The sequence below is a fragment of the Varanus komodoensis genome, unplaced genomic scaffold (genome assembly GCF_004798865.1).
Source record: "Varanus komodoensis strain SLA01 unplaced genomic scaffold, ASM479886v1 scaffold62, whole genome shotgun sequence".
NCBI classification, from domain to species: Eukaryota; Metazoa; Chordata; class Lepidosauria; order Squamata; family Varanidae; genus Varanus; species Varanus komodoensis.
Genome location: NW_025336248.1, coordinates 3,325,883 through 3,350,875, shown reverse-complemented (window position 1 = coordinate 3,350,875; position 24,993 = coordinate 3,325,883). Strand labels below are relative to the sequence as shown.

General features: G+C 44.2%; 2 protein-coding genes across 2 annotated transcripts; both read right to left on the bottom strand.

Moving 5' to 3' along the window:
- Positions 1-499: 499 nt before the first annotated feature.
- On the bottom strand, positions 500-3,611 carry ZSWIM9 (zinc finger SWIM-type containing 9). The gene is made up of 2 exons (XM_044450112.1): positions 3,364-3,611; positions 500-2,737 (listed from the first exon to the last, which is right to left on the bottom strand). Exons 1-2 carry the CDS (start codon positions 3,609-3,611, stop codon positions 1,375-1,377), a joined length of 1,611 nt encoding a protein of 536 aa, XP_044306047.1. The 3' UTR covers positions 500-1,374.
- Positions 3,612-12,389: 8,778 nt separating this feature from the next.
- LOC123033481 (zinc finger and SCAN domain-containing protein 16-like) lies at positions 12,390-24,921 on the bottom strand. Its single transcript, XM_044450085.1, has 4 exons — positions 24,773-24,921; positions 18,866-19,807; positions 16,386-16,515; positions 12,390-14,527 (listed from the first exon to the last, which is right to left on the bottom strand). Exons 2-4 carry the CDS (start codon positions 19,691-19,693, stop codon positions 14,037-14,039), a joined length of 1,449 nt encoding a protein of 482 aa, XP_044306020.1. The 5' UTR covers positions 19,694-19,807; positions 24,773-24,921; the 3' UTR covers positions 12,390-14,036.
- Positions 24,922-24,993: the final 72 nt, after the last annotated feature.

The following is a 24,993-nucleotide window of genomic DNA, read 5'->3' as shown; positions in this document are numbered from 1 at the left end:
GTTCACGCCTTCTGCTTTAGAATTTAATAAATGCATGAAGGGGAAAGCAGGAGGAAGGATGGGCATATTAACTTTACCCTCCTCAATTGCCACTTTCATTGCACTACATGTATGGAATGCAAATTTCTGCAATGGGAAGACTTTGCTATCTAAAATTGCATAGGAAGCTTTCACTGAAAGAAAAGTTTCCCACTGCAAAGGTTTTTCTTTGACACGTGCAGGGCAACAAGGATCGTGGTAGAGAGGTAGTGGAGAGCTAGTGCAGGGATGGGTAACCTGCGGCCCTTAGTTTAATTCCAAGATCTCTTTGCATGTGATTTGTTTGCTGGGTAGATAGGAAGATGGAGAGCAAAAAATAGACGCATCCATTTTTGACTCTGTTTTTGTCTAACATTATCTTTAGCTGTGGCCTGCAGCAGAAAAAAGGTTGCCCATGCCTGAGCTTGTGTGCTTGTTCTTGCTTTTATGTGTCCATTAAACCCTAGGACAGTACGCCTGAATAAAGTTCAAATCAGTGGGTATATTTGATCAGGTAACAGAATGGCATTGTTTTCATTTTGTGCATTCAGGCACATTGCTTCTTTCTAGAGCTGACTGAGCTACTAAAACTGCATGAAGCATCAAAATCAGCATCTGTAATACTGTGGGCATTTCCTGGGAGAAGTCTCGTAAAACAAGGGGAAAGGATTGCTTAAGTAGGATTGCAAGTGGTCACAAGTCTCCAGTGCCCTGCTCGGCTTTGTACTCTTTCCCATAACTAGTAGAAACAAACCAATGCATGAAATAACCTAGTATGCTTAATAGCCTGATCCTTGGCAGTGTTTCATAGGATTGAATGGCATGATATGTACAGAATTGAGTTTCACAAGAAAATTTGAGCTACCTTGGTGTAGAATTTTGATTTTCTTTTACAGGGCAGCAGAAGGGAAATGGTCAGAATCTGCTTTCCTGGTTAAAGAATGTTGTGCTTGGACTTGCAGAACAAATGAGCATCCGAGTCGAACATCCTACAGCAGTTTCCTCCATGTATCTGGACCTTCTGACAGAGTGGGGCCTTTAAACTGCCCTTTAACTGTGCCTGCCTCTGCTCTCTTTTCTTTAAAATAGTGGTGGATCTTCAAAATTACCCAGTTCTAGCGGATAACAGTACCTGTGTGATTTCTTTCTTTTTTTTTTTTTTTGCACCCATCCATCCTTGGATTGGGCACTTTCAGTTGGCCCCCATGATAGGTCAGCAGTCAGTCTAGTGCTCTGAACTAGTTTGCTTTTACCCAAAGTACAATGAAACCAGCAATTATGTATCAGGTCACCAGGTTGTGTGGACTGGCATTTGATGCACACAATATGTTCCTGGCCTGGCAATGGGTACAACAGCTAGCATTCCTCTTCTCCCGTGATGTCTTGAAGCCTGCTGGGCAGCAGGCTGGGGTCAAAAAGAGGTTCCCCGACCCAGAGGCGTACAGCGAAGATGTGACGGCAAGGCAGCTGGTGAGCCAAGTAGATGGAGCAGCTGCAAGTGCCCAGGTCCTGGCTCACCAGGAAAGAGCAGGTGCTTTCTTCCAGCAGGTAGCCATCAGATGCTTCCTTAAGCTCATAGTGTGCATGGGGCACCAGGTCCAGTTCCTCTGCTACCAGGTCAGCAGTGTCTGGCAGACAGGCAGCATGGTACAGCTCAGCCACAGGGGCCACATGGAGCATTGATGTCTCCACATGCAGGGCCTGCAGATCCAGAAGGCCCTGGACACAGGCTGCCAGAGCCATCGGGGGGCTGAGCACCGTCAGCAGCTTACAGCGATGCATGCTGAGATGATCAAGGAAAGAACACTCTCGGTTCTTCTCAAAGGCCCAGCACTCTACCCACATGCCTTTCTGCGAGTGCCAACGCTCTAGGAAATACTGCAGGAAGGGGAGTGGGGCCACATCCTCCAGGTCACTCAGGTACTGGCTGTAGACATGCGGCGAATTGGCATTGGCCAGGTTGAGCAGCAGGTTGCGGATCTGGTCTTCCTTGGGCACGCGGAGTTCACAGGCCTTGCGGTAGAGGGCCTCCAGGACCTGCAGGCGGCAAATCTGCACCCGGGCACATGGCAGCACCTCCTCCACTGCATCCAGCCCTGTCACACTGGCCCCGACCGTGACCACCTTCACCTGCAACTTGATGTCTGGGGCACTCTGCACCAGGGAAGCCACAATGAAGATGAGGAGATCAGGCAGACCCTGGCGGGCTAGGCAATAGGCCACCTCCCGTCCACGCCCATTGGCATCTTGGCACAGCACTGTATACAGCTCAAAGTCTGCGTCCAGGCAAGCAGCCCGCTCCAGGAAGAGGTGGGCAGGGAAGCGGTGCACCAGCTCACGCATGTGTGAGGTGGCAAGGAAGATGCTATTGAGGACAGCCACGTCCTCCTGGAACACCAGTTTGACTTTGGCACCCACGTCGGCCTTGAACAGTCCATCCAGAATGGCCAGGAGTTCACACATGCCCTTGTCTCTGGCTTTGCTGTAGTCCTCCAGATCACAGATCAGTTCTGGTGCCAGGAAGCGCTTGGAAATGCTGTTGGTGATGCGGATGGGCAGCCCCAGGTTGGCCCTCAGCTGGTGCCGCTTGAAGTGGTGGGCAAACTCGAGCTCTGACAAGCAGTGGTTGTGCTCCAAGTTGGCCTCGATCACTACCAGGCGGTCCTTCTTGGGGTCAAGGCGCAGTGTGATGGTGGCAGGACAGTCGCTCTTCTCACTGCTGCAAGAAAGGAGATAGGGGAAAGGCTCAGGACGTTTGGAAGCAGAATATGGCAGGAAGCCAGTGTGCCACTAATGCAGATCTTCAAAAGGATGGCAGTAAAAACTTCCATTTCCTCCTTGTCACTCTGTGTATGTTTTTCCCTAAGGAAGCAATACACTTCTTGGAAAGGTAATACCTGTGATTTCTAAAAGTAATGTTCTCTGATTTAATTGAAAATGGTAAGTATAACAGGCCATTTCTGCTGGGAAAACAGGGCTAGCTCTTACTGCAGATTCATTCCAAATAGCACCCCTTAATTCTGGACTGTTAATGTATCAATTTTTTTGAACAGATTTTGGAATACAGCTCCCATTAGCCCCAGCTAGCATAGCCATTGCTCAAGAAGAATGGGAGTTACAGTGGGGGAAACTAGGTTGGGATCACTGCCCTATTGTCATAACCTAAGCATGTGCAATTTGAAACAACTGCATATGGTTTGCGTATCTCCCCCCTGCCCCCCCCAATCCTTTCTTCCCTTAATTTCTTTGAGGGCAAGCTCCTTGGGGCAGGTGCCTGTCCTCTTGCCCTTTGTAAAGTGTCATGGACACTGATGGCACTATGTAAATAAACATCAAACAACTTACAGGCAGTTGCGTTGCACTGTGCTTTGCCCTACATAGGTCCTGCTGTGTTTGCAGATGAGACGCACAAAACGGAAGCGGAGCCTCTCGGCTAGGCTGGGCTGATAATATGGTGGGTCCTGGGGCAGGGAGATCAGGGGCTTCTGGTTGGCAATGATGAACAGCACCTTATGCTTTTCACACCAGTCGTCGAAGAACATGCTGAACTGGTGCCATGTGTGGAACTCCCTGCCCAGGCCTAGGTCCCCCATGGTACCTGTGAACCGGACAGCAAAGTCAATCACATCATCTGATCCCCTCCCACCCCACTCAGTTGCTGTGCTCATCAAGAGATACCCTCCTGGAAGTACCCAAGCTTCTGGAGGACTGCTGCATGGTTTGTTGGAGAGAGAAACTCCAAATAACTCTGGACGCATGCTGTGGATTCAACAAGCCATCATGGCTTGTTTAACCCAAGGTGACTCGATAAACCAGGTCACTGAGGGAGGGGGTCTATTCAAGGTGTCTTGCCCAAGGGTCCCCAAATCTGTCGCTAACTCTGTAGGAGATGTGCCATTTTAAGAATGAGTAGCCTGAAGGAACATGAATAAATATGGGGTATTAAGCTCATGAACCATAGTATGCTTTTTAGTTACAGCATACGTGCCTCTGCTACAGAGCTTCATCTAAAGAAATACATGCTTGTTTGTTTCATCTCATCATGATGACATTTCCTTATAGATGCTGATCCCATAGACTCATAGAATAGTACGGCTGAAAGGGGCCAGAAGGCCATTGGGTCCAACCCCCCCTTTATGCTCTATTAATAGTGACTATGTGCAAATTACTAGCATTATCCAGTCAAAGTTAAGCTGCATGGGTTCCAGTGAAAGAGTTTTAGGCTGAAATCCTATATTCTCACATCTGGGAGTAAACCCTATTGAACTCAGAGAAAGTTACTTCAGTCATGTATAACACTGTGCTGTACTATTTACTTAACAAGACAACTCAGTATCTTTTCTATTTGGTTTGTAAGCCCCACTGAATTCCATGGGAATCCAGGAAAGCACTGAAATCGGTAGAAGTTGCAGCTCAATTCTGTGCATTCTTTTCTGGAATACTAACTCCACTGATCATAGTGCTATTAACTTCTGAGTAAACACTATGATGTTAAAATGCTTGATTTTGGCAATATCTCCTGGGAAAGGCATGTGTTTTGCAATTCGATCTAACCATACATATTACTTAGAATCCACATTGGGTTATTTTTCAGTATTTGCTAGAAATCAGATTTGCAGAATACAGCAAATTCTACCAAAGTAATTAAATTAGGTATTTGAGTAAGGAAGCTGGAACAATATTTGTCAAACAGAACATACTTGGAGGCTATGACATCTCAGCATTGGTGATTGTGAGTTGCATCCATCATTAATCTAACTTTAAATCTCATTCATTTCAATGGCTCTACTCTAAGTAGAATTAACACTAGTTATCCACCTGCAACAAGAGCACATAGTGACAAATTAATACTGTACCTACTGAAGCGGATGCTTCTCTGGTAAACTATGATGACTTTCTACCATCCAAATTAGAAATAACCTAAAGAAGAAAAAGATTTACATATGTAACAAATATGTATTAGGCGGTACAGAGATAAGTATTTATCACAGAGGTGGTATACAGCCCACTAAAAAACAAAAGGCAATCTTGACAAACATGCAAACAGTACTGACAAACATGCATCCTTTTTGAAAAGCTTGCAGAGTGGGGCCAAATATTTTAAAGGGCGGAATGAGAAAAATCTTCCAGGTATCCCCACTGAATGCACCTCCTCAATGGATAGCATTCTAAGAAGGGCTTCTCCTACAAATCTTCATAACTGGATAAGCCCATAACAAGACAGGCAATTCCTTAGTTTACCAAGTCCTACGCCATACAACCTTTAGGTTATAACCAACACCATGAATTGAGCCTGAAAAACAATATGGGGGTATTTTGATTTATTTATACCCATCTGGAACAACTGCCCTTGTCAGGCTGCTAGTGCATCTGAATCAAGGTTCTAAGAAGCAAAGGATGTGATTTCAGTTTGTTATAAAAGTGATGGTGATAACTTATACCCTGTGCAACTAAGTTATCAAAATATTAACATAGAACAAGAAATAAGACATGCCTGTGTACTTTTGCATTTCTGCCAAAGGCACATAGAACACAGGAAGCTGAGCCCAGTACTGTTAACACTAACTGCCAGGAGCTCTTCAGAATTCCAGGCAGGAGTTTTTCCACAGGAAACACCAGAAACTGAGCCTGCATGCAGAACAAGTGCTTTGCTACTGAGTTATGACCCCTCCCTAGATAGCTGCCAACTGGGCTCCTCAAAACTAGCCAGAACCTAAGCATCTCAAAACTGAAGGCAGTTGGTGTATATAAAGAAGGCTTTTACCCTGCAGAAATCTGATCCTCACTTCCAAACCCCTAGCCTGTGTAAAAATGTGTGTGTGTTGATTATATACACACATACATGCAGTTTTACTTACCTGTGCATGCCCACATGCAACATAGAACTTACATCATAAACTAACACATAAATGTTTGCATTCAATACATAATGCAAAAACATATTACTGGGTGATGTGCACATAGTGTGGGAAAGGGGCAGATCTTTTATGAATATGTGTTTGAGAACTCAGTAACCCCAGAACCCTGTGCCCCGGCTCCCATGATCCGGCTGCAAAAAGCGCACCCACATGTCCCTTGGTCCCGCTCCCTTTTCCCCCTCCCACCCCCGAATCATACCTGGCCGGCTGTCGCCCTACCTGCTCCAGCCACTTTGGCTCCTTCCCTCTGCTAGCAGCAGCGGCCTGCAACAAGGCCCGCCCGCATCCCAACGAACCCTGCGCTCCGTCTCCCGCTTGCTGATTTCGGCGGGGGGAAGAGGCGAGCCGCGAGCTCCACCTGCTGGAGCTTCCAGCAAAGCAACCCACTCGCTGGAGAGCAGCACCGCACCAGCCAAGTCTTGGAGATCCCCCAGTATGCGCTTAGGTCCCCAAGCCCCGTGTTTGCAGGGAACACGCCAAGAGGATATCCCTGAACATATGCAGAATGTTTTCCCCTCGTCCCCTCAGCTACTCGAGTTCGCGCATCGGAGATAAAGGCGGATATTAGCTTCCAGTTCAGCAATTGCGGCTGTCAAGGAGCCCCGACACCTCTGTTGGGACGTGTTGGGGCACGGCCAAGGAGCGCCGGGTTCGAATCCTTGGTCAGCCACGAAGCTCACCTCTCTCAGCTAACTGTCCTCACGGGGTTGTTGTGCTAATAGAGAAAGGGGGGAGGGCATCATTGCTCTACCCTGTTTCCTGAAGGACCGATGGTATAAAGATGCAGGCAAGCAATTGGTAACTCTTGATTTCTACTCAATGATCATCCTTTTTCTATTTAAGATGTTTACTCCAGATATGGAGAAAGTTTCAATGATGAGGAAAATCCACTTAGCACACGTTCAGGAGGCTCTCCACAATGATTGTGTCTTGGCACAAACAAGGAGAAAAGCGGTTCAAAACCATTTTATTTTCCAATATATTTAAGTCCGTCCCCCTTCTGCTCAGTACATCCACTCGTTTCGTTGGTCATCGCAGCCAGAGTCCTGACGAAGCTCGACCTGCAGAAATTCAGCAGCTATTACTTCCACCTCCTCTCAGCACGCAGATGCCGTGCTGGAAACAGCTGTTCTCGTTAAATTTGTGCCTGCCAAGCCGCTTGCCGGTGCATTTGTAGAACGTGCCGACTCCGACCCGGTTCAAAACTTGGCACATGCTCAGAGAAGCGCTGCCTCCTTTCCAGGTTGTACGGTGATGAAACAGACGCCCGCAGGGAGCATCTGACCACTGGAGGAAAAATAATATTTCTAGTTCAGCTTAGTCTAGTCTAGTCAACTATACTGTTGGAAGCGCTGATACTGGAGGAGAGAAAAGGCAGCCGCAGCAGCAACTCGTGGTATCAGATGCAGAGCAGAAACTCGTAGCAGCCAAAGCAGAAGAGCAGAAAGGGAGCGAGAGGTTGGCCTTGCCTCCTCTGAGATTGAATGACAAGCCTCTCGACCACTCGTGACCATTTAATTCGGGAGGAAGAGGATTAACCTTGCCCTTGCCAGGGGGTAGCAGGCCTTTGCTCGGTTCCTACCCTCGCAGCTGTGGAGTTGGGATGGGGTCGCTTGGTGGCTGCTGGTGGAGCTAGATCTGTATGTAGACAGCTGGGGTAAAGGCGTTCAGATGATTAGGCGGCGTGCAAAGAGCAGCAGGGGCATTGGAGGTATCCTTACGTGCTGGAGGAGCCAAGGGTCTATGGCTAGTGAGTGAGCGGGTTGCAGAACTTGCGCAGAGAGGGCTTAGGAACCCTGGGTGTGCATGGGGCCGGGGTTATGGGCATGCTCTCTACCGTTAAATGAAGAGAGGGAACTATCTCTTTCGGGGGGAGAGGAAGCTAGGCTTGTGGGTAAGGGATTTGCTCTTAGCCATTTTTTATACACCATGCATATAACACTATTTAGAATTGTGCCCGTCTGACAGTGTTTCCCCTTATATATTTTCCAATTTCTTAAAAAATGTTTGCACATATATAATATAAATAGCTATGGTTTCCCATGCAAATATTGAGCTATTCAATTTCAAATCATTGTATCATAAACTGTCCATGTATGATACATCACACAGCAAATTTAGTCATACTTGGGGTAGACTCTCCAAAATCAATGAAACTTAAGGGCATCAGGGCTAAGGGTGCAATCCCATGCATGCTTCAACAGAAAAAAGTCCTGTGTTGCATAGTCAGCATGTGAAGGATTGCATCCTAAGTCCCGTTTATTTCAGTTGGTCTCTTTAAGTATGAGTTAATCTAACCTGATTTTCACCCCTGCCTGAATTTCTTAAAGTGCCATTCAAAGCATGTCTGTTCAGATGTAGGAGTCACTCATTTCGGAACAGCTTACTGTCAAGCGTGTATGTGCAAGATTGCATCATCAGAATGACTTTTTCTTAGCCAAATTAAAATCTTGTTTTTCATTCTTGCCTTCCTTGAATTGCTGAATGTTTGTGACGATTTCTGATCTTTTCCATTCTCTTTCCAAATAAAAATGACAATTGCTTAAAGGTTTAAAGTCTATAAAGGCTTTAGGCCTGGATAGTAATCTGGTGTGTTGGAGTACATCTCCCATAACTCCCAGCCAGCAGGGCATTCCTTTGAAGCATATATATGTATCACACATAGGTAGTGTTTGTATCCACCCCTAACATACCAGTGTATTGTACTGAGTCTCTAAAGGCATAATCCTATGCATGTTTGGTCATAAAAGGCTTACAACTTCAAGTGTTCCTTAGCTTGGTTGGGGAAGGCTTGAGGATGCAGGACATTAAAGTGTCTGCACAGGCGTAGGATTGCTCCTTTATTTAGGTGTACAGTATGTAGACTCAGAATAGATTCTGAGTTAATCACTTGGGGTTGGGGGAAACTAGAAAAGAAAACAAACATATTAAGGTATTAAAAAGTAATTCAGTGTTCAGGCATGTCTGGTGGGTTTGGATGCCAACATGGTGCCTGAGCGTGAATGCATATATTTTGGAAAACAATGCAAGACTGAAGTGGGCACAGTGGCATGTCTTTGGAACATCGGAAAGGTTAAGTGTGAATGTAAGACCTGCACATGCAATGATCACTTGTGCAATTCTGCTGCATGCATTCGAAAAAGTGCAAGTATGGAAATTGAATGCCAGAAGGGGAGTTTTATGACTACCACCCATTGCAAGATATTCCATCCCAAGAGTTCCTTGCTGCCACCTACTTTGGTTTTATAAATGGTAAGACATTCCTCGCAGGTTCTGAATACAAATTTAGCTGCCTCATGGTAAGTGGTATTTGGGAAATGGGATTATCTGACTTTGGAGCTCAACACTGAAGTCCAGATTGGCCATAAGCTATTTTTTAAATCTAGTAGTCTTAAATTAGAGACCACACAACTCGTCATTTTGGCTAAGGCCCATCCTACCTTTGCAGCAAGTTAAGATGGTAGAGTGGAACATGCCCCTCCGGACTGTAGTTCTGGAGTTTTTAAAAATTCTTCTAAAACTCCCTGTCAATAATTCTGATGGGGTAGGACCCAAGGTGGACAAAAATCTCAGGATTTCATCCTGTTTTCTAGCATCTTTCTGAATTCCAAACTATTCAATTTTATAACCAGTTTAGTCACTTTCTTTCTTTCATTATTTGATTTTCAGTTACTCTTTGTCCTGTATCATCTTTATTGAGCAACAAGTCAAAAGGGTTGGTCCAAAGTCCTTCATAACTGGTGATACCATGATTTTGAAATGCTACCCACATTCTGCTCTGGCCCACTGGCAGGTGCCAGCCACACGTTCAACGGTGGCAAGGTAGACCTCCACTTCATCCTCCAGTGTACCCAATTGACTGGCATTAGGATACACATACTGGGACAGGGACATGTTCTGGGATGAGGAATTACTTGTTTGGTTGGGTTTACCCTCAGGATTTCTTCAGCTGTGTTCCACTCTTTGCTCATCCATGTTTTCTGGCTCCTCCTCTTCCATGTTCACCTCAACTGGGCCACATGTGTTCGTACAGTCTTGCTTTCACTCTCTGTTTCTGTTTAGAAGAGTCATCCTGTTGAGCAGGCTACGGAAGAAGCCAACAATGTGGAAAATCAGAATTCCTGGAGGAAATGAGAGAATGAGTTTTTCCTGCATTTAAATTATGCAACAGGCAAAGCTCTCTGGACAGTTGACTAAAGTTAATCCCCTTCATACACCATAAAATACCGTAGCTTAAAAACAAATTTAAAAACAGTAAAAGACCTCAGCAGTTGCGTGAACATCTAAAATTTGATAATGCATTGAAAAGCAAAGCCATATTCCTAAAAAGCATGGGAAAATTAAAAGCTTTTCACCTGGCCTTGAAAAGAGCAGGAGGTACTAGGCAAACACCAGCTTTTAAAAGACTGGGGAGTTTCGACTTTTTAAAATAAATATGATTACAAGTCTGAGAGGATGGCATACAATTTTATGGAGATTTAGCCAGAAAGTCCTACAATACATGCCCTTTCATCTATACATGCAAAAGGATTGTGCTCTAAAGGACTTTACACTGCCCAGGAAGCTTCAGCTATTGGGTGGTATAGAGATAAAATTAACAATACTTAATAAAGAAATAACTTATTTGCATCATGAGCTTAATGATCTGCCAATACCTTTAGCATTTGTACAAAGTATTTACTGGCAGGTGTCAATAGACTAATAATAAACATCACAGCTTTTTCATGAAGTTAAATTTGTATCTCATTATCTCAGTGATTTTTATAACGCTGGAAGGTAGGCCAGTACTACAGGAATCTCCATATTCCAGTCAAGCAACAGGTGGCAATATCTGCAACACCATGAGCTCTGTAAGATTTACTCCTGAGCAGGTATGCACAAGCCTGTGCTGAAGAGGAAATAGGGTCTTGCCTAGTAAGTTTATGGTAGATTATGGTGCAAGACAGGTGACCAGTCACTTTGTAGGATCATGGCTCAGTCTCTTAGCATCCAATTCTATTCCTGTTTAGATAGGAAAAAGTCCTACAACCCCCAGTATTCTTACTGGGGATTGATGGAAATTATAGGACTTTTGTTTTCATAGGATTGCACTCTTTGCTCCTACACAAGCTTTCCAGTTCACTGAAAACTGAAACTGAAGTGTGGGATTTGTTTGGAAGGCCCTAGGGGTTAGCAACCTTTCCAAATCTGTCTAAACAGTACATGCCACCAGGTAGATCTATGGGAAGCTCCTGGGTATTTTACTGACATGGCCAATATCTGCCATTATAGCACCTGAAAAGGGAGTAACTACCAAGGTGACTCACCCAGGTGTCCTAGTCAGAGGAATTTGCTGGGCAACTGACATAAGCTGTGCGATTAGTGCCAGGAGCTTCGCCCGGAGGGAAAGCAAAGGAGCGACAGCAACTTATTTCCCAGCATGCAGGACCAGTGAGCACAGGGTTAATTGCCCCTCCCCAACATTCCATCGACATTGGTTGGGATTCTTGTCAGTCATGGGGAAATCAGGACTGGTTAACCCTTTGCTAGGTTTATTTCCAATTTGAATGGCAAATACACTTCCCTTTATGCACTGAGATGTAGAAGAAAAGGTATGCTAAGTTTGCCTACAGTCTGGTTGTTGGGGGCTGTGCTCAGGGCTGCAGGACAAACACGGATAGATTTGCATATGCTAATTTCATGTGCTCTAAAGCCTCTGTCTTTTTACAGGACTCTGTCTCCTCAAGACAACCTTATTTGTAAAAGGGGTGCACGGATAGGGCAGTAGAAGGCATTTGATTTTAGAAGAAAACCTCAAGCAGAAAGATCCACGGGGAGGGGCAAAAAGCCGGCCTATCCAGGGAGATCAGATGCAACCAAGATAATCAGAGCCTTTGTACTTTTATTCAGCAAGTGCCTGTGGACAGCAGAGTGATGCGGCAAATGGCCTCCTACAGCTTTGTTCTGTGCTCCAACTCTAGCCAGCATCCCCCAGATTGGCCTCTGGCAAATGCACACCTTTACACACGATGTAAAACGAGTTGTGCTAAGTTGCCATCTTATACCTGTGCCTCTATAAATGAGTCCTAAAAGCACCCTCTCCCCCCCCCGCACCCTTCCACGAGCCCTCATTCCGAAGAACCTTTAATAATGCTTTCAACCAACTTACCAGGTATAACTGTCCTGTAATTTCCCCTTGATTTCCTACAGCTTCTACACAAAACCTCAAAACAAAGCAGACTTTACTATGAGGAATTGTTTGGAATTGCAGTACAATCCTATGCATGTCTACTTACAAGAAAATCCAAGTGACTTACAGAGAGGTGTGTGTAGAATTGAAGCCTTAATTCTGCTTTATGAGCCCATCTCAATACTGAACACCATCATATAAAGCGGCTCTATCCAGGCTTCCTGCATTCAAGTTAACTATAAACTTAGAGTTAATATCAAATTGAAGAATATCAGCCTCCAGCAAAGTTGGAACAGGAGGAATTTGAATTCTTATTACAACATTAAACTTTTTTAATGTGCAAACTACAAAAAAATAAAGCTTTAATAAAAATTTTTTACAAAAACAATTACTGTTTTCTTTAAAAAAAAATCTAACATTTACATTTGCAGTTATAACTGTTGCAAAATCCCAAACATGCAATTTTGGTATATCAACAGTGTTATACAGGGGTTAAAAATGAGTAGTGTTAGCCTTGAAATGTGTTTGACAGGCATGTACAGAGATCCAAAATACTACCCAGTGGGATTTTTAAAAAACTCTCTCCACCCAGTTTTGAATAGTATGCCTCCCATTTCTTATCACAAACTGCTCTTTAAAAGTCATCACTATTTCAAAAGCCATGTGCCTTGTGGTACAGAAAGCTGCCATTCAACAAACACAAGCCCAAAGTTCCCTTGGGCATATAAAGTAAGCTAGAGCAAGACAGTTCTTTGGATTTTACCTAGACTCTTGCAATAGTTTATTTTTTTTTTTAAAGGCAGGTGGGTTAAGGGAAAGGCAAATTCATGGATGGGGAGGGGGGAACCCACACCTCTAAGAGTAGAGGTGGGAGGGTTCCTGAAACAAATAATTATAATGGAAACATTCACGTGGACAAGAAATATCCTTGTAAATTCTTCTTATCGAGCCACTGTTCAAAACAAAATGCAAAGGAAAGTTGACAGTCCATGTGACAATTCTCATCCATATTACAGTATCAAATCTGTCATGCTAAAGGGCACTATGGAGGCACTCGATCGAAGGCCTGTGAGGTGAGCATCCATCACACGTTACTGGGGAGTTGGCCTCAAACCAGCAAAATTCTGACTATAGTGATTTGCAAAATATGATGGGATCACATCCATTCACATACTGTTCCAGGAACATCCACTGAAGACATACCGAGCTTGTAATAGAAACACATCCAGATGTAAAATGCATCAGGAAGGCACCAGGTTGGGAAAGGCAGAAATAAACAGCATTACTCCAATTATCCTACAAGAGTGCAATCCTATGCATGTTTAGGCAGACAAGTTGTACAAGCACAGCTGGCTGGAGAATGCTGGGAGTTGGAGGACCTTTTCTTTGTCTGAATGTGCCTTGGACTGTGTCGCTCCTGGTAAGACCCGCTTTCCTCAAAAGCAGGTATTCTGTTATTCCAGAATGAAATCAGTTATCCATAAATTATAGCCCAACCTACTCAGGTCAGTTGAGAAAGGCATATGAGCAGATGCCATTCAATCACATGCTGGTATTTTTCCGAAGGGGAATTCCTATTAATTTTGGTTACAGGTCCTGTGTGATGGACACATCAAAGCTCTTTGCCTATCTTTGTGCTCTCTTATAAGGACCTATCTCATATTGTAAATGTATTAGACCATCCCTCCCCTCTTTTCCTTGCTCTATGCTTTTGCAAATTAACAAACAAGCAAAGGGGAAGAAAAAAAAAATAAACACGTAACCAAATTGAGCAGTTGAAGGTGTTCTTTGCTCCGATCATGGTTAGGGAAGTGTGTTCTGGCTTGTAGAAAGTTCCAGGGCAAACACCAATTCCCTACAGTTAGGGGATTTCCTAAAAATTTCTGCCTACAATCAAGTCAGCTACATTTTTTGTCCCCACTTCATCCGAATCAGCTGAAAGACTCTCCTGTCTCGGGCATTCTCTGCTCTGTGTCATACTGCAACTCAAAGCTTCCCGTGCATTCGCAACACCCAGCCTTCCTCTCTTGGCCCCCTAGGCCCGAATTCCGCTTTGCATTTTTCCCACACAACCCGCAACGGCTCGACTCCTCCCGCACATGGGTTCTCATATGGTTCACCAGGTTGAACTTGTGCAAGAACCGTTTCCCGCATTCAGTACACTGGTGGGGCTTGACGCCCGTGTGCACCCTCCGGTGTCTGGTGAGGGTGGATTTACGAGAGAAGTTCTTTCCACACTCGGGGCAGGGGAAGAGAGCATCTTGCTTGTGAATGGCCTGCTTGTTAACCACTGGCTGCCTGTCGGCATTCTGGCGGGAAAACTGGGTTGGCTGCAAGTCGGGCAGAAGCCGGCTTCTCTGCCTCTTCGTATTTTCCTGTACTAGAAACTCTTCCTCGTTTTTGGCCTGGATCTCCTCACCTGCTGGATTGAAAGAAGAGATCCTATTTTAAAATTTGCCATTTCTTTTTACCGGTCTGCTGAGGAAAGGCTTTAGATCCTTTGTTCTTCATGAAGGAAAGTGCTTTGTGTGTGTGCTCCCCACCCCACAAAACAACCCCATTCAATCTGTGTCCTAACTTTCAAACTGAAGCCTATGGGGCTGGTGACTGTCTGATTTCTTAATTTTGTAAGCTAGAAATAAATACATAATATGATAAAGAGATAGCAAGTATGGAATCCTTGCCAGAAGTAATTTATTCTGATCTACAAGCAATTGCTTCTCCAGCCTCCCTAAATATGTGTAGATTGGCTGTGACTTCACGGTGGTGAGGGGTAGACATTTGAGGGTTTTTTTATCTGTACCTTGTTCATGGGTGAGGATGATGTATATGGTGCTTCCCTATCTTCAACCCACTGTAACCTTACAACAACCTTGCAAGATAGGAATTGAGAGATTGTGGGTGAGCTTCACAGCTAACTGGGGATTTGGACCTAAGTCTCCCTGGTCTAAGTCTAGTATGCTAGTTTTTTTAAATTTATTTTTATTGTGCAATACGAAAACAGAACTGCACCACAAGAGAAGGAAAAAATAAGAATAAAGCTAAAATATTAAAATTTTTGAATGAAATCTTAAAAGATCCCTAGTTTATGTTACATATATATATATATATATATATGTCCCTATGAATTAACATATAACAAAATGCTACTGATGTCAACAAAACAGTCCAAAAATCCATGTATTTATCCATTTGTAGATTACTTCTAAAGGTCACCCACTGACAAGGAAACTGTCACTGGGCATTGCCAAAACATATGAAAGAGAAGCATTTGCAGCAGTACACCTCCAGCAAGTGGTGAGTTTAGCTAAGTCTTCATCAAATAGACGGTGTCATGACCAGAATTCTTGTAATATCATTTTTTTTCTGCATTTCGCATAGCCTAATATCCATGACCCCTTCTAAAACAGATAATGATGCACTTCACTGACTGGGCAAGATAGTGTTCTCCAGTTAATTATTTCATTCTTGCTTGAGATGCTGCACATCGCATTTCTTCACTGGTATTACATATTTATAAACATGAATTGTAGGCTGATGTAGCTGTTTGTAGCCAATCAATAATACAGGCAGCTCTGCAGCTGCAAAAAGCAACAGGACCAAACCCAGATTCTAAATGTTTCAATTGTTTATATTAACATGCAGCTGCAACTGGCAATTTAATTTAGCATACAAAGTGGAAAATGGCAACAAATTATCATCAGGATCCACAAGGTATTCCAAAATAAAAATCAGTCTGTCCTTCTTAGTCTACCAAACAAGTTTTTTTCGTCAGTTTAAAAATCTGGATTTCCTTGTAAAGTTAATTTTGCCTGTGAAAAGATGTCAAACTGCAACAGATGTGAAATATGGCACAGCTCCCCAGCTGCACATTTTCTATTTTGGTATGATGAGAAAGGATGAATGGAGAAAGGATGCAAAAATGAGGATTCCAGAACTGACCAGAGAGAGGAATCTAATCTAAGTGGAAACGACTGAAATCTAGAGCAAGTCAACAAAGACACCCCACAAAAATTCACCTTCTTGATCAAAAAGTTGTTTCCTTTGCAAGGATAACCGTGGTGGAGTAGAATCCCATAAAAATTTACAAGAAAATTATACTTCCGGAAATACGTTCCAAGTATAAAAAAGGAATTATGTCAATCATTAAGTCACACTCATTCTCTACTTTACACACACTTAGGAACTCTCGACTCCATCTATTTTTCCCTGGTTCCCCTCTCATTCCCACACCCCTCTGCTCCCGTGGTCTTTGTATTCCAGGCAAACAAAATCCTTACCAAGGGAGGTGGAGTTCTCATTGACTTCTTCCTTAGCCTCTCTGCAGAGCATCATCTGCCTGGTATCCAATGGTACTTGTTCATTTTCTGGGAAACTCACGGCCTCCTCAAGCACATATGGCCCCAGCACCTGAAACAGCAGCATGGGCGCCCCCATTCAAGGCAGAAGGACACAAGGGAGAGGGAGGAAAATATAGGATCCATTAGGAAAGATAAGGGCTACAGGCAGAGCTGTGCTTTCCTGTTTCAGTCTCAAAATCATCTGTTTCAAAAATATGTAGTAAAACAACCTGTAAATCCAGAGAGCAAATTCCAGGCAGGGAATTCTAACAGATAAAAGACATTGTTCCTGGGAAAATCTATTTCTGCCTGCTGCTCTAAGGATTGCCAGTGGTCAGCTCAGAGGGCAGGAAAAAAACCCTGATGAGAGTGGCAAATGGCACAATCATACCTGTAATCCAAAAATCCTGATGTCTTGACCCTGCAGGCCCTGGTTCCAATACAACACTGCCTGGACTTCAGCCAAATATCTTTACTTGGGGAGTAGGGCAGGGAAGGAAAGAGCAAATGCTTTTTCTGTGCTGAATTCACAGCTGCAAAAGCCAGGCCTGTACAGCTTGCAAGTTGCCAAGCCAGACATAGCCCACTGATGGCTCAGTAAATCTGATCTTGTAGCCTGCCATGCTCAGGAAAAAGTAGGTATGATCAGAAGAGTTATTCAAGCGCCTGGCAGGCTGCCATGCATGCCCGATGGGCTCCATTAAGCTTGGTGCCCAGCATTCATGCCAGTCTGACACAAACCCAAAGAACCAGTTGTTCCAGTCGGGATCATTCTCTGTCTCACTCTCACTCACTCATATACCCTTTACTTTCCACACACCATCTGTGAATTTTAAGAGGATATCATGCGGCCTCTGCCTGTCCAGGGCCTCAAGTCACACAGGAAGCTACCTTTCACTGAGTCAGACCATTAGTCCATCTAGCTTAGTACTGTTTACCCTGATTGGCAGTAGCTCTCCAAGTTTCAGGCAGGAGCATTTCCAGCCATACCTGGAGAAGTCTGAGATTGGCCATGGCTAGCTTGCAAAGCACATACTCTGTCACTGAGCTATAGCCTTACATGATTTCACACACTTTGTTATCAGACTTGCCCTCTCCAAGGACTATACCATCTCTGCTCTGCTAGATAGAAATGAACCTTCTAGCTAAGGGAACAGATACAATTTGGAGAGAAGAGACCTCCCATTCTTGTAGAATTCATCTGGTGAAGCAACACAGAAGTTAATGAATTACTCCAGCTGCTTCTTACTGTGAACAATATGGAAGCTAAAGGGCAACCAAAACTTCACTTCTGATTGGCAAAATGTTTTTATGGTGATGGTAGGAATTTTATTTGTAAGTCACTTTCACTGTAGTTTATAGTAAAGCAAGATAGCTGTATCTAAAGAAAATGAACAAGAGCACTTTACTCCTTCATGTGAACCTCAGTTTAACCTTTTGACATGCAACATTATTTTCACACCAGGAATACCATTAGACAAATGGCACTGTTTATCAGATTTATTACAGTACAGTCAGTCTCTGCAAGGATTGAACCACCTTTTCATCAGCTCATATTCTTACATGCAAGGATATGTGTATTCTGGGACTGTGAACCCAATCAGCTGCAGAATTCAGCACCTTTAATCAGTTTCTTAAAAAAGAAACAATAAACAAAAAACAAGCACATTTCTGTGGGATTTGGCCAATGCTGGCAACCTCTTAGAAAACAAATAGAAAGAAACTGGGCTTTTCTAGGCTTCAGAGGAGGAACATTAGCAATAAACACAGTTTCCACTGGCTCCTTGAACATATTTTATGGTTTTGTTTGGGTTGATGTCCTCAAATGGCAAGGGCAGAAACTTGTTCTTTTTAAAAGAATGAAAAAAGGCGATTTCCCATGTTTCTGTGCAAGCTTCTTTAGCAGCGGTCACTGGTGCGGGGCAACCAAGACGCCAGAAAATGCCTCTAATGGGTACCCATCCTCCTCACTCTGTCCGTCAATGGAGCAAAAATTGCCTCATTGACTTTTATGGAAGGAGGTGGAAAGGGTGCCCAACTGAAAAATGGTTGGGGAGGGGGGAGAGAAGCCAACCCTCCATCAAGGACCCTTGGAGCATATTTTTCAGCAAGACACTCTTTCCCCGACCACTGATAATGGCAAAAGAACAAAGGGGAATCTAGACAAGTGGGGTGGAAGGAAACATGGGAAACCAGAGAAGGGGCAAATGAAAAGTTATGATGTAGAGAAGGAGCCCTGTGAAATGTTTACCCCTCCCCACATACACAGGCACAAATTTATAGTGGGGATATTTTTTTTTAAATGCCAGACATGCTCATGAGCTCCAAAAGGTACACTATCCTTGTGCCAGGTTCTGCATTAGAACTTATCAGTCCTGCCTCTTCCTAGACTTTCAGTTTCCCAAGAAAAAAGTGCTCACCTGTTGATCCCATCTTTCACCCTCTTGCTGCTTTAGCAGGAAATGCTCTGCCAGGGTCACTGCCTGGATGCAGGTTTTTGGGCGATACTCCTGGACCCAGTCCTGCATGTCCTCTGGCAGAATGGTCAGAAACTGTTCCAGGATTAGCAGCTCCACGATCTGCTCCTTGCTACGGCTCTCGGGCTCCAGCCAGCGATGGCAGAGCCCACGCAGCCGAGCACAGACATCTCGGGGTCCCTCGGCCTCTTGGTAGCGAAAGTGCCTGAAGCTCTGGCGCTGCCTCTCCAGGCTGACAGCATCTTCCCGCAAGATGGCGGCTTTCACTTTCCCATAATCCCCACTCTCTCTAGGATCCAAGCTATTGTAAGCCTGCAGTGCAGCTCCGTTGAGAGCTGGCACCAACCGGGTCACCCACTGCTCCTTTGGCCATTTGCAGGCTTCAGCCACATCCTCAAAGGTAGCCAAGTAGGTCTCCACATCTTCTGTCAGCGTGAGTTCTGGCACTTGCAGATTTCTCCATGCCGGGGACTGGACGGGTGTGAGCTCTGGGGTTGGTAACTCCTGTCCCTGGATCTCCCAGCGCTGGGGAGCCTCCAGACGTTCACTCCTAGTTTGCTGAGGTGTCACCAACCTTAGGCCTCCTCCAGCAGTTCCCACCTGCACAATTCGATAGGTTTTTACAGAACCCTCTGATATTCCCAGTGAGTCGGAGCCAGTTGGGTCTGGCTCCTTTTCCGTTTTCACTGATTGCTGCACTCGTTGCTCCAATGGTGCCTGACACTGGAGATATTGGGCCATGTTCCGCTTTGCTGCCATTTTCCTCCTCATCCTTGGGGCAGCTTTTGCGCTTCCACGGACTTCTGCTTGGGTTTTCAATGACCAATTTGCCAACAGGGGAGCGCTAAGAGATGGGAAAATTCCTTAATGGGGTGGGTTGCCAAGCTGGAAAGATAATAATCATACAATGTATAGCATACATGAATAAACTCATTAAAACGTTAATTTCAGCTACAGTATTAATAGGAACGCATGCTTTAATGAATTAATTGATGATAATAATAAACAAGGGCATTAATAACTGACCAGTTGCTGGACACACAAAGCAGATTTTTTGTGCTTTAAGTACAACTCTAATCAAATTGATCCAGCAACAAAAATTCTTATTCTGACTACATCACTGCTTTGTGAAAAGGAGTATAATGCAGTCTATGGGATTAAGTGACACACATCTTTTGATTAATTCTGCTTTAACAAGCCAGTTCACTTAAATTCATAGCTAATAAAGAAGATTAGCTAACAGGGAGAAAAGATCTATAACAACATGGATAAAACAAAACATTAGGGTTCTAGCTCCTATGACTTGGATTCTGTGCACATGTATCTGAACTCAGGAAAGCTCACTTCAAAGTAAAAATGTCAAATGACTAATAATGCCATCCTCTGCACATTTAGACAGAAAGAAGTCCTATGACATTATGACTTGTTGGGCCATGTACAGAATTGCATCCTTATTCTAAATAGCTCTTCAAATACACAGAAATGGTTTTCCAGGGCTGGAATCCCTGGGGTCACTGTGTCTCTGCCACAGCATAGGCCCACTTCAGGAATGCTAGAACTGTTATTACGGTCTCTCCATTTGCTTAGGACCCTGCAAGAAGCCTAGGACAGTATACAAAATACTCTTCCTCGTTTCCATGTTACCCTTACACAGCAATCCCATGAGGGATGCTAGGCTAAGTCCTTTACTAGCCCAAAGCTACTCAGTGGGACTTACAACCAAGTAGGGGATTGGAACCTCATCTCCCTGGACTCAGTCCAGCACCCGACCCACCATATCACACTGGCTTTCTCTTGAATGATTGATTTCTCTTCACTATTAAATGCAACAAAATTAAATCTGTTGCTTTAATCTGAGGTGCGGTCTTTAGGACCAAAGCAGGGATGACACATAAGACCAGCAAATGTTTTGCCAACATTTAGAAGACAAAATCCAGCACAATCCCACCCTGCTCCCTGTGGCAGTTCTTTGGGGCACTGAAGGAGATTAAAATGTTGGCCGAGGCCAGCCACTCCACCTCCAGGTAACTCTGCCAGAGCTGACTAACTAATGAGCAGGTCTTCTAGAGGGCACTGTGCCCCTCAAATCTGATCCAGAGATAGAAGAAACACACCCTCCTCCTTGAATTTACAACAGTGAAACTGGAACACTGAGAACATGAAACGAGCAGGTATGGCATGGCTTCTCCTGTGCTTCCAAGGCTTCCATCGTTCATCACTGATGGTGGTGCAGCTATTTTATAATAGAGAGATGCACTGGATGCATTCCCAAGTAACCGCAAGTCTCTTCAGCATGCACTGAATGCACTGCTGATCCATCGAACAGACATTCTCAGCATGGAGACTCAAAGTCACATGAACTAACTCCAGCTGGAGCAATTGCACAAATATGTAGGGTTCTCATTTTTCCCACTAATGTAGGTTCCATGCCTCAAAGCCTGTCACACAGAATTAAGCAACTGATGCTGCTTGTACTGCTATTCAATTCATTTGACTGTATAGTCATCAACCATTACAAACTCCAAGGAAAAGAATTAGAATCAAGATATCTAAAAAACTTGCTGTAGTTAAAACAAGAAAAACCTTTAAGTTTAACATAGGTAACACAATCAGTTATGTTCTGCTTAAGCCAAGTCTGCTCATTCCATTAAAAATACAGCAGCTTTATCTACTACCCTGTAGTCATTGTTAAAAAGCAAAGGAACCCTCTTTTCTGGAGATCAGACCAATTAACCTCTTTTTATCGCATATCCATTTCCTCTTACAGCCTGAGGTAGTGCCAATTAGAAAAGCAAATAAGAGCCTAGGTTTGGTTGCTCCTAAGTGATAGATGCAAGAATTAATGCAGAAAGCTAGTCAACTTGGATCTCTCTAACACTACACATAGCATTGGTTGAAATCTGGGAAAAATAAGTTTTCTTCAGTTAAATTTATCAATTCTGCATGGATAATCCTTGAAACCGGGTTCATATTTGAATAGATTATATCACTGGCTCACTGTCCTAAGACAAGAAAGTTCTACCGATCTAATTGTAGCCATGTCTACTCAGAAATAAGTCCTAATGAGGTTAATGGCAATATTCTAAAAAAAAGGGTACACAGGATTTCAGCCAAAGAAAATACATAATAGTCTACATTTTAACTCATCTGAAAGAAATAGGTGTTCAAGATTCCAAATTTCTTTAATAGGGCAATTATGCCTTAATATAAGGATGTAACTTTCTGCAAGCCAATTTTCATTTGACCCTGTGAACACATTTTTGTGAACTGATACATTTGGCATGGTCAATAACTTTAACCAAAAATTAAAACATGGTAATGTTTTTGGTTTTTTTTTTTAAATTGACCCTATTTACAAGTGCAGATACAATACTGGAATCTTTCTACATTCTTCTATGTCCCTTAATGCTTTATTTCAGGGGTCTCAAACTCAACTTACCCGGGGGCTGATGGAAGTAGAGCTTGGGTGAGGCTGGGCCGCATCAAGTATTCCACCACCGCGGTGGTGGTGGGCCGCTCATCCCGCAGGCGGTCCGGGCGCCGCCTGCACTTTGAAGGCCACAGGGCCCCTCCCCTGTGCCCTGCCCGTCCCGGCAACTGGCCCGCAGGCCGCGAGTTTGAGACCCCTGCTTTATTTGATATATAACTTAGATCTTCTAAGATATGAAGATCCTATAACTTTGGACCATAAACATTTCAAAGTTTAGATTCCTCAGACCTACAATGCTTTATCACCAGGCAATGAAAATGTTTAGAACTACATTTTTATTGGAACAATATTTTTTCTTTCACGTAGCAACCCTACGATGACCTGCTCAAAACCCATTCCAATAGAATCCATTCCACTCAAGCCATGCAAGGGAGCAATTTAAATCAATACCTGGATAAAAAATTGGAATAAGATCTGGAAAAAAAATTCTTACAAGCCTGGTTCTCAAGTATACGCTGGTCACTCAAAAAATGCCAGACCAGTCCAGTATCTTGCACACCAAGTACCCCAAAGTGTTCTCCACTGCTGGCACTAAGTTTCAGATGGCCAAGCACTTGCTTTTTCAGACGGCCAAGCTCTTTTGCCTTTGCATCCCACTCTTTCTGGAATGACTTCATCAACCTCCGCCCTTCTCCCAGCATGCAACTAACTAGTCCTCCTTGTACCCATGTGGTCTCAAGCCAATTTGTATTTCCCACGAACAGTTGAACGCCTGTGTTCAAATATGTGCCATTGGTGTGCATGGGAACAAAGCCTAGCCCAGGAGAGTGCATTGACTGCACAAAAGAAGGCCATCAACTGGCCAGACTGCTTGGCTCCTTTCATTTCCTGACCTTTGCCCAATAATCACCTTCAAGAAATTCTTGCCAATATAATTCAGATTTAAAAGCCTGCCGAGGGAGCGATTTCAAAACAACACAACAACAATGTGGACTGGTAAGAATTAGGTTACAGCAATGGAACGAGTAATTACAAGAAGTCAGATTGCAACCAAAAGTATTTTGCTCAGCATGGAAATGCAAGGGATTGGGGAAAAGTTTACCAGCTGATTTCTGCCTGTGATGCAGCTTGGATATGCCTGGAGCTTCTGCACCTAAAGAAACCAATGCATATTGACTGAAAAGTCTTAGTGGGGCCCTATCGTCAGAAGATTTAGCACTGCAGCCTCCGTTTCTTTGTAGTATAGGGCAAGTGCAACATGTGATGCGTAACTACAGCATGGGTAAAGCGAACTAGTCAAGAAAACTTACTCGAGGGATTCGCTGAGGCTGCAATTCTAAGTAAACTTTGAAAAAAATTCCTTCGAGATTAGAATTTGATCTTTTAAAGCACAGCCTGAACAAGCTATTAGCTTGTCTGACTAACCTGGGGGTGATAAAATGCAAAAGAGGGCAGACCTTGTATGCCTTAAGGTCCACCACAGAGGTCATTTTCAGGTTTTTCCCCAGAAAAAAAATGCGGGGAAGCTGCAAGATCTGAGAAATAATCTTCTTCAAGCCTATTAAGGTCGTCACAACCCGACACAAATGCTCCTGAGAGCAAATTCTGTTGAAGCGAGTAGGATTTACTTCTGAGTACGGGCGCATAGGATCGGACAGCACAGGTGCCTGGTCTTCCTTTGCATCTTGTCCCGCCTCCATCAGATTACACATAACGGGGTAATTCACAGCAATAAATCGTACATTTTTCTCTATTGTTCCCTGTGGTCCACAGCCTGTTTGCTCCTTTTCCAGTTTGATCTTACTGATGTTTACTCAGGAGCAAATCTCACTGCGTTCAGAGCGGCTTCGTCCCAGATAAGTGCGCACAGTATTGCCAGGTTATTTATTCAGTGGCTTGCACGAAGCTGCCGTCTGCCCGTGATTCTGGAGAGCGTCGAAACTCAACCCAGTGTTTATTCTCAAGATCAGGCTCCTGAAAGCATTGCTAAACCCCCTCCTGAGATAAAGGAATGCCCTGTCCCAAGGTCTCAGTCTAGCTAGTTAGGAACAGGTCTGGCAAGTTTCCCTTCACTGCCTATCTTAAGACCTTACTAGTGCATATTTTCTCCAAAGTGGCCGACATTTATACCTCTCAATAAGCACTGACTAATTCCAACACTCAACCCCGCATCCCACCCGTTTTCAGTGCCCAGCCTCCCGCCCCACCGCAAAGGTCCTCTTTCCACCCCTTCCCAGCAAGTTTCCAGGTTACACAGAACTCTTCCTCCGGCAGCGGATGAACTGCCCTGCCCATTCCTATGGTCTACTGCTGTTCAAAGCAAACAGTGGCGAGGACCAGGTACAACCGGTTCCTCTCGGGCAGTCAAACATCCAGAAAATTACAGCGGATGCTGCAGCTCAGGGAGGGGGCAACGGTACCTGCGGTGGGAGCCCTGGCTGAAATTAAGTTCTGCCCCGCAGCGTACACTGTGCACAAGTCACGGCAGGGTGGCTGAAGGGTGTAGCACTGATCTGTGTTTAGTGGTCTTGAGAATGCAACTTTAGCCAGTGTTGCTGCTGCGGGCTATTCTGCTTGAGCTTCTGCCGGCGGTTAATTTCCAAATCAAAAAAGAGGTGCCGGGGCTCAAAGCTGCCCGGAA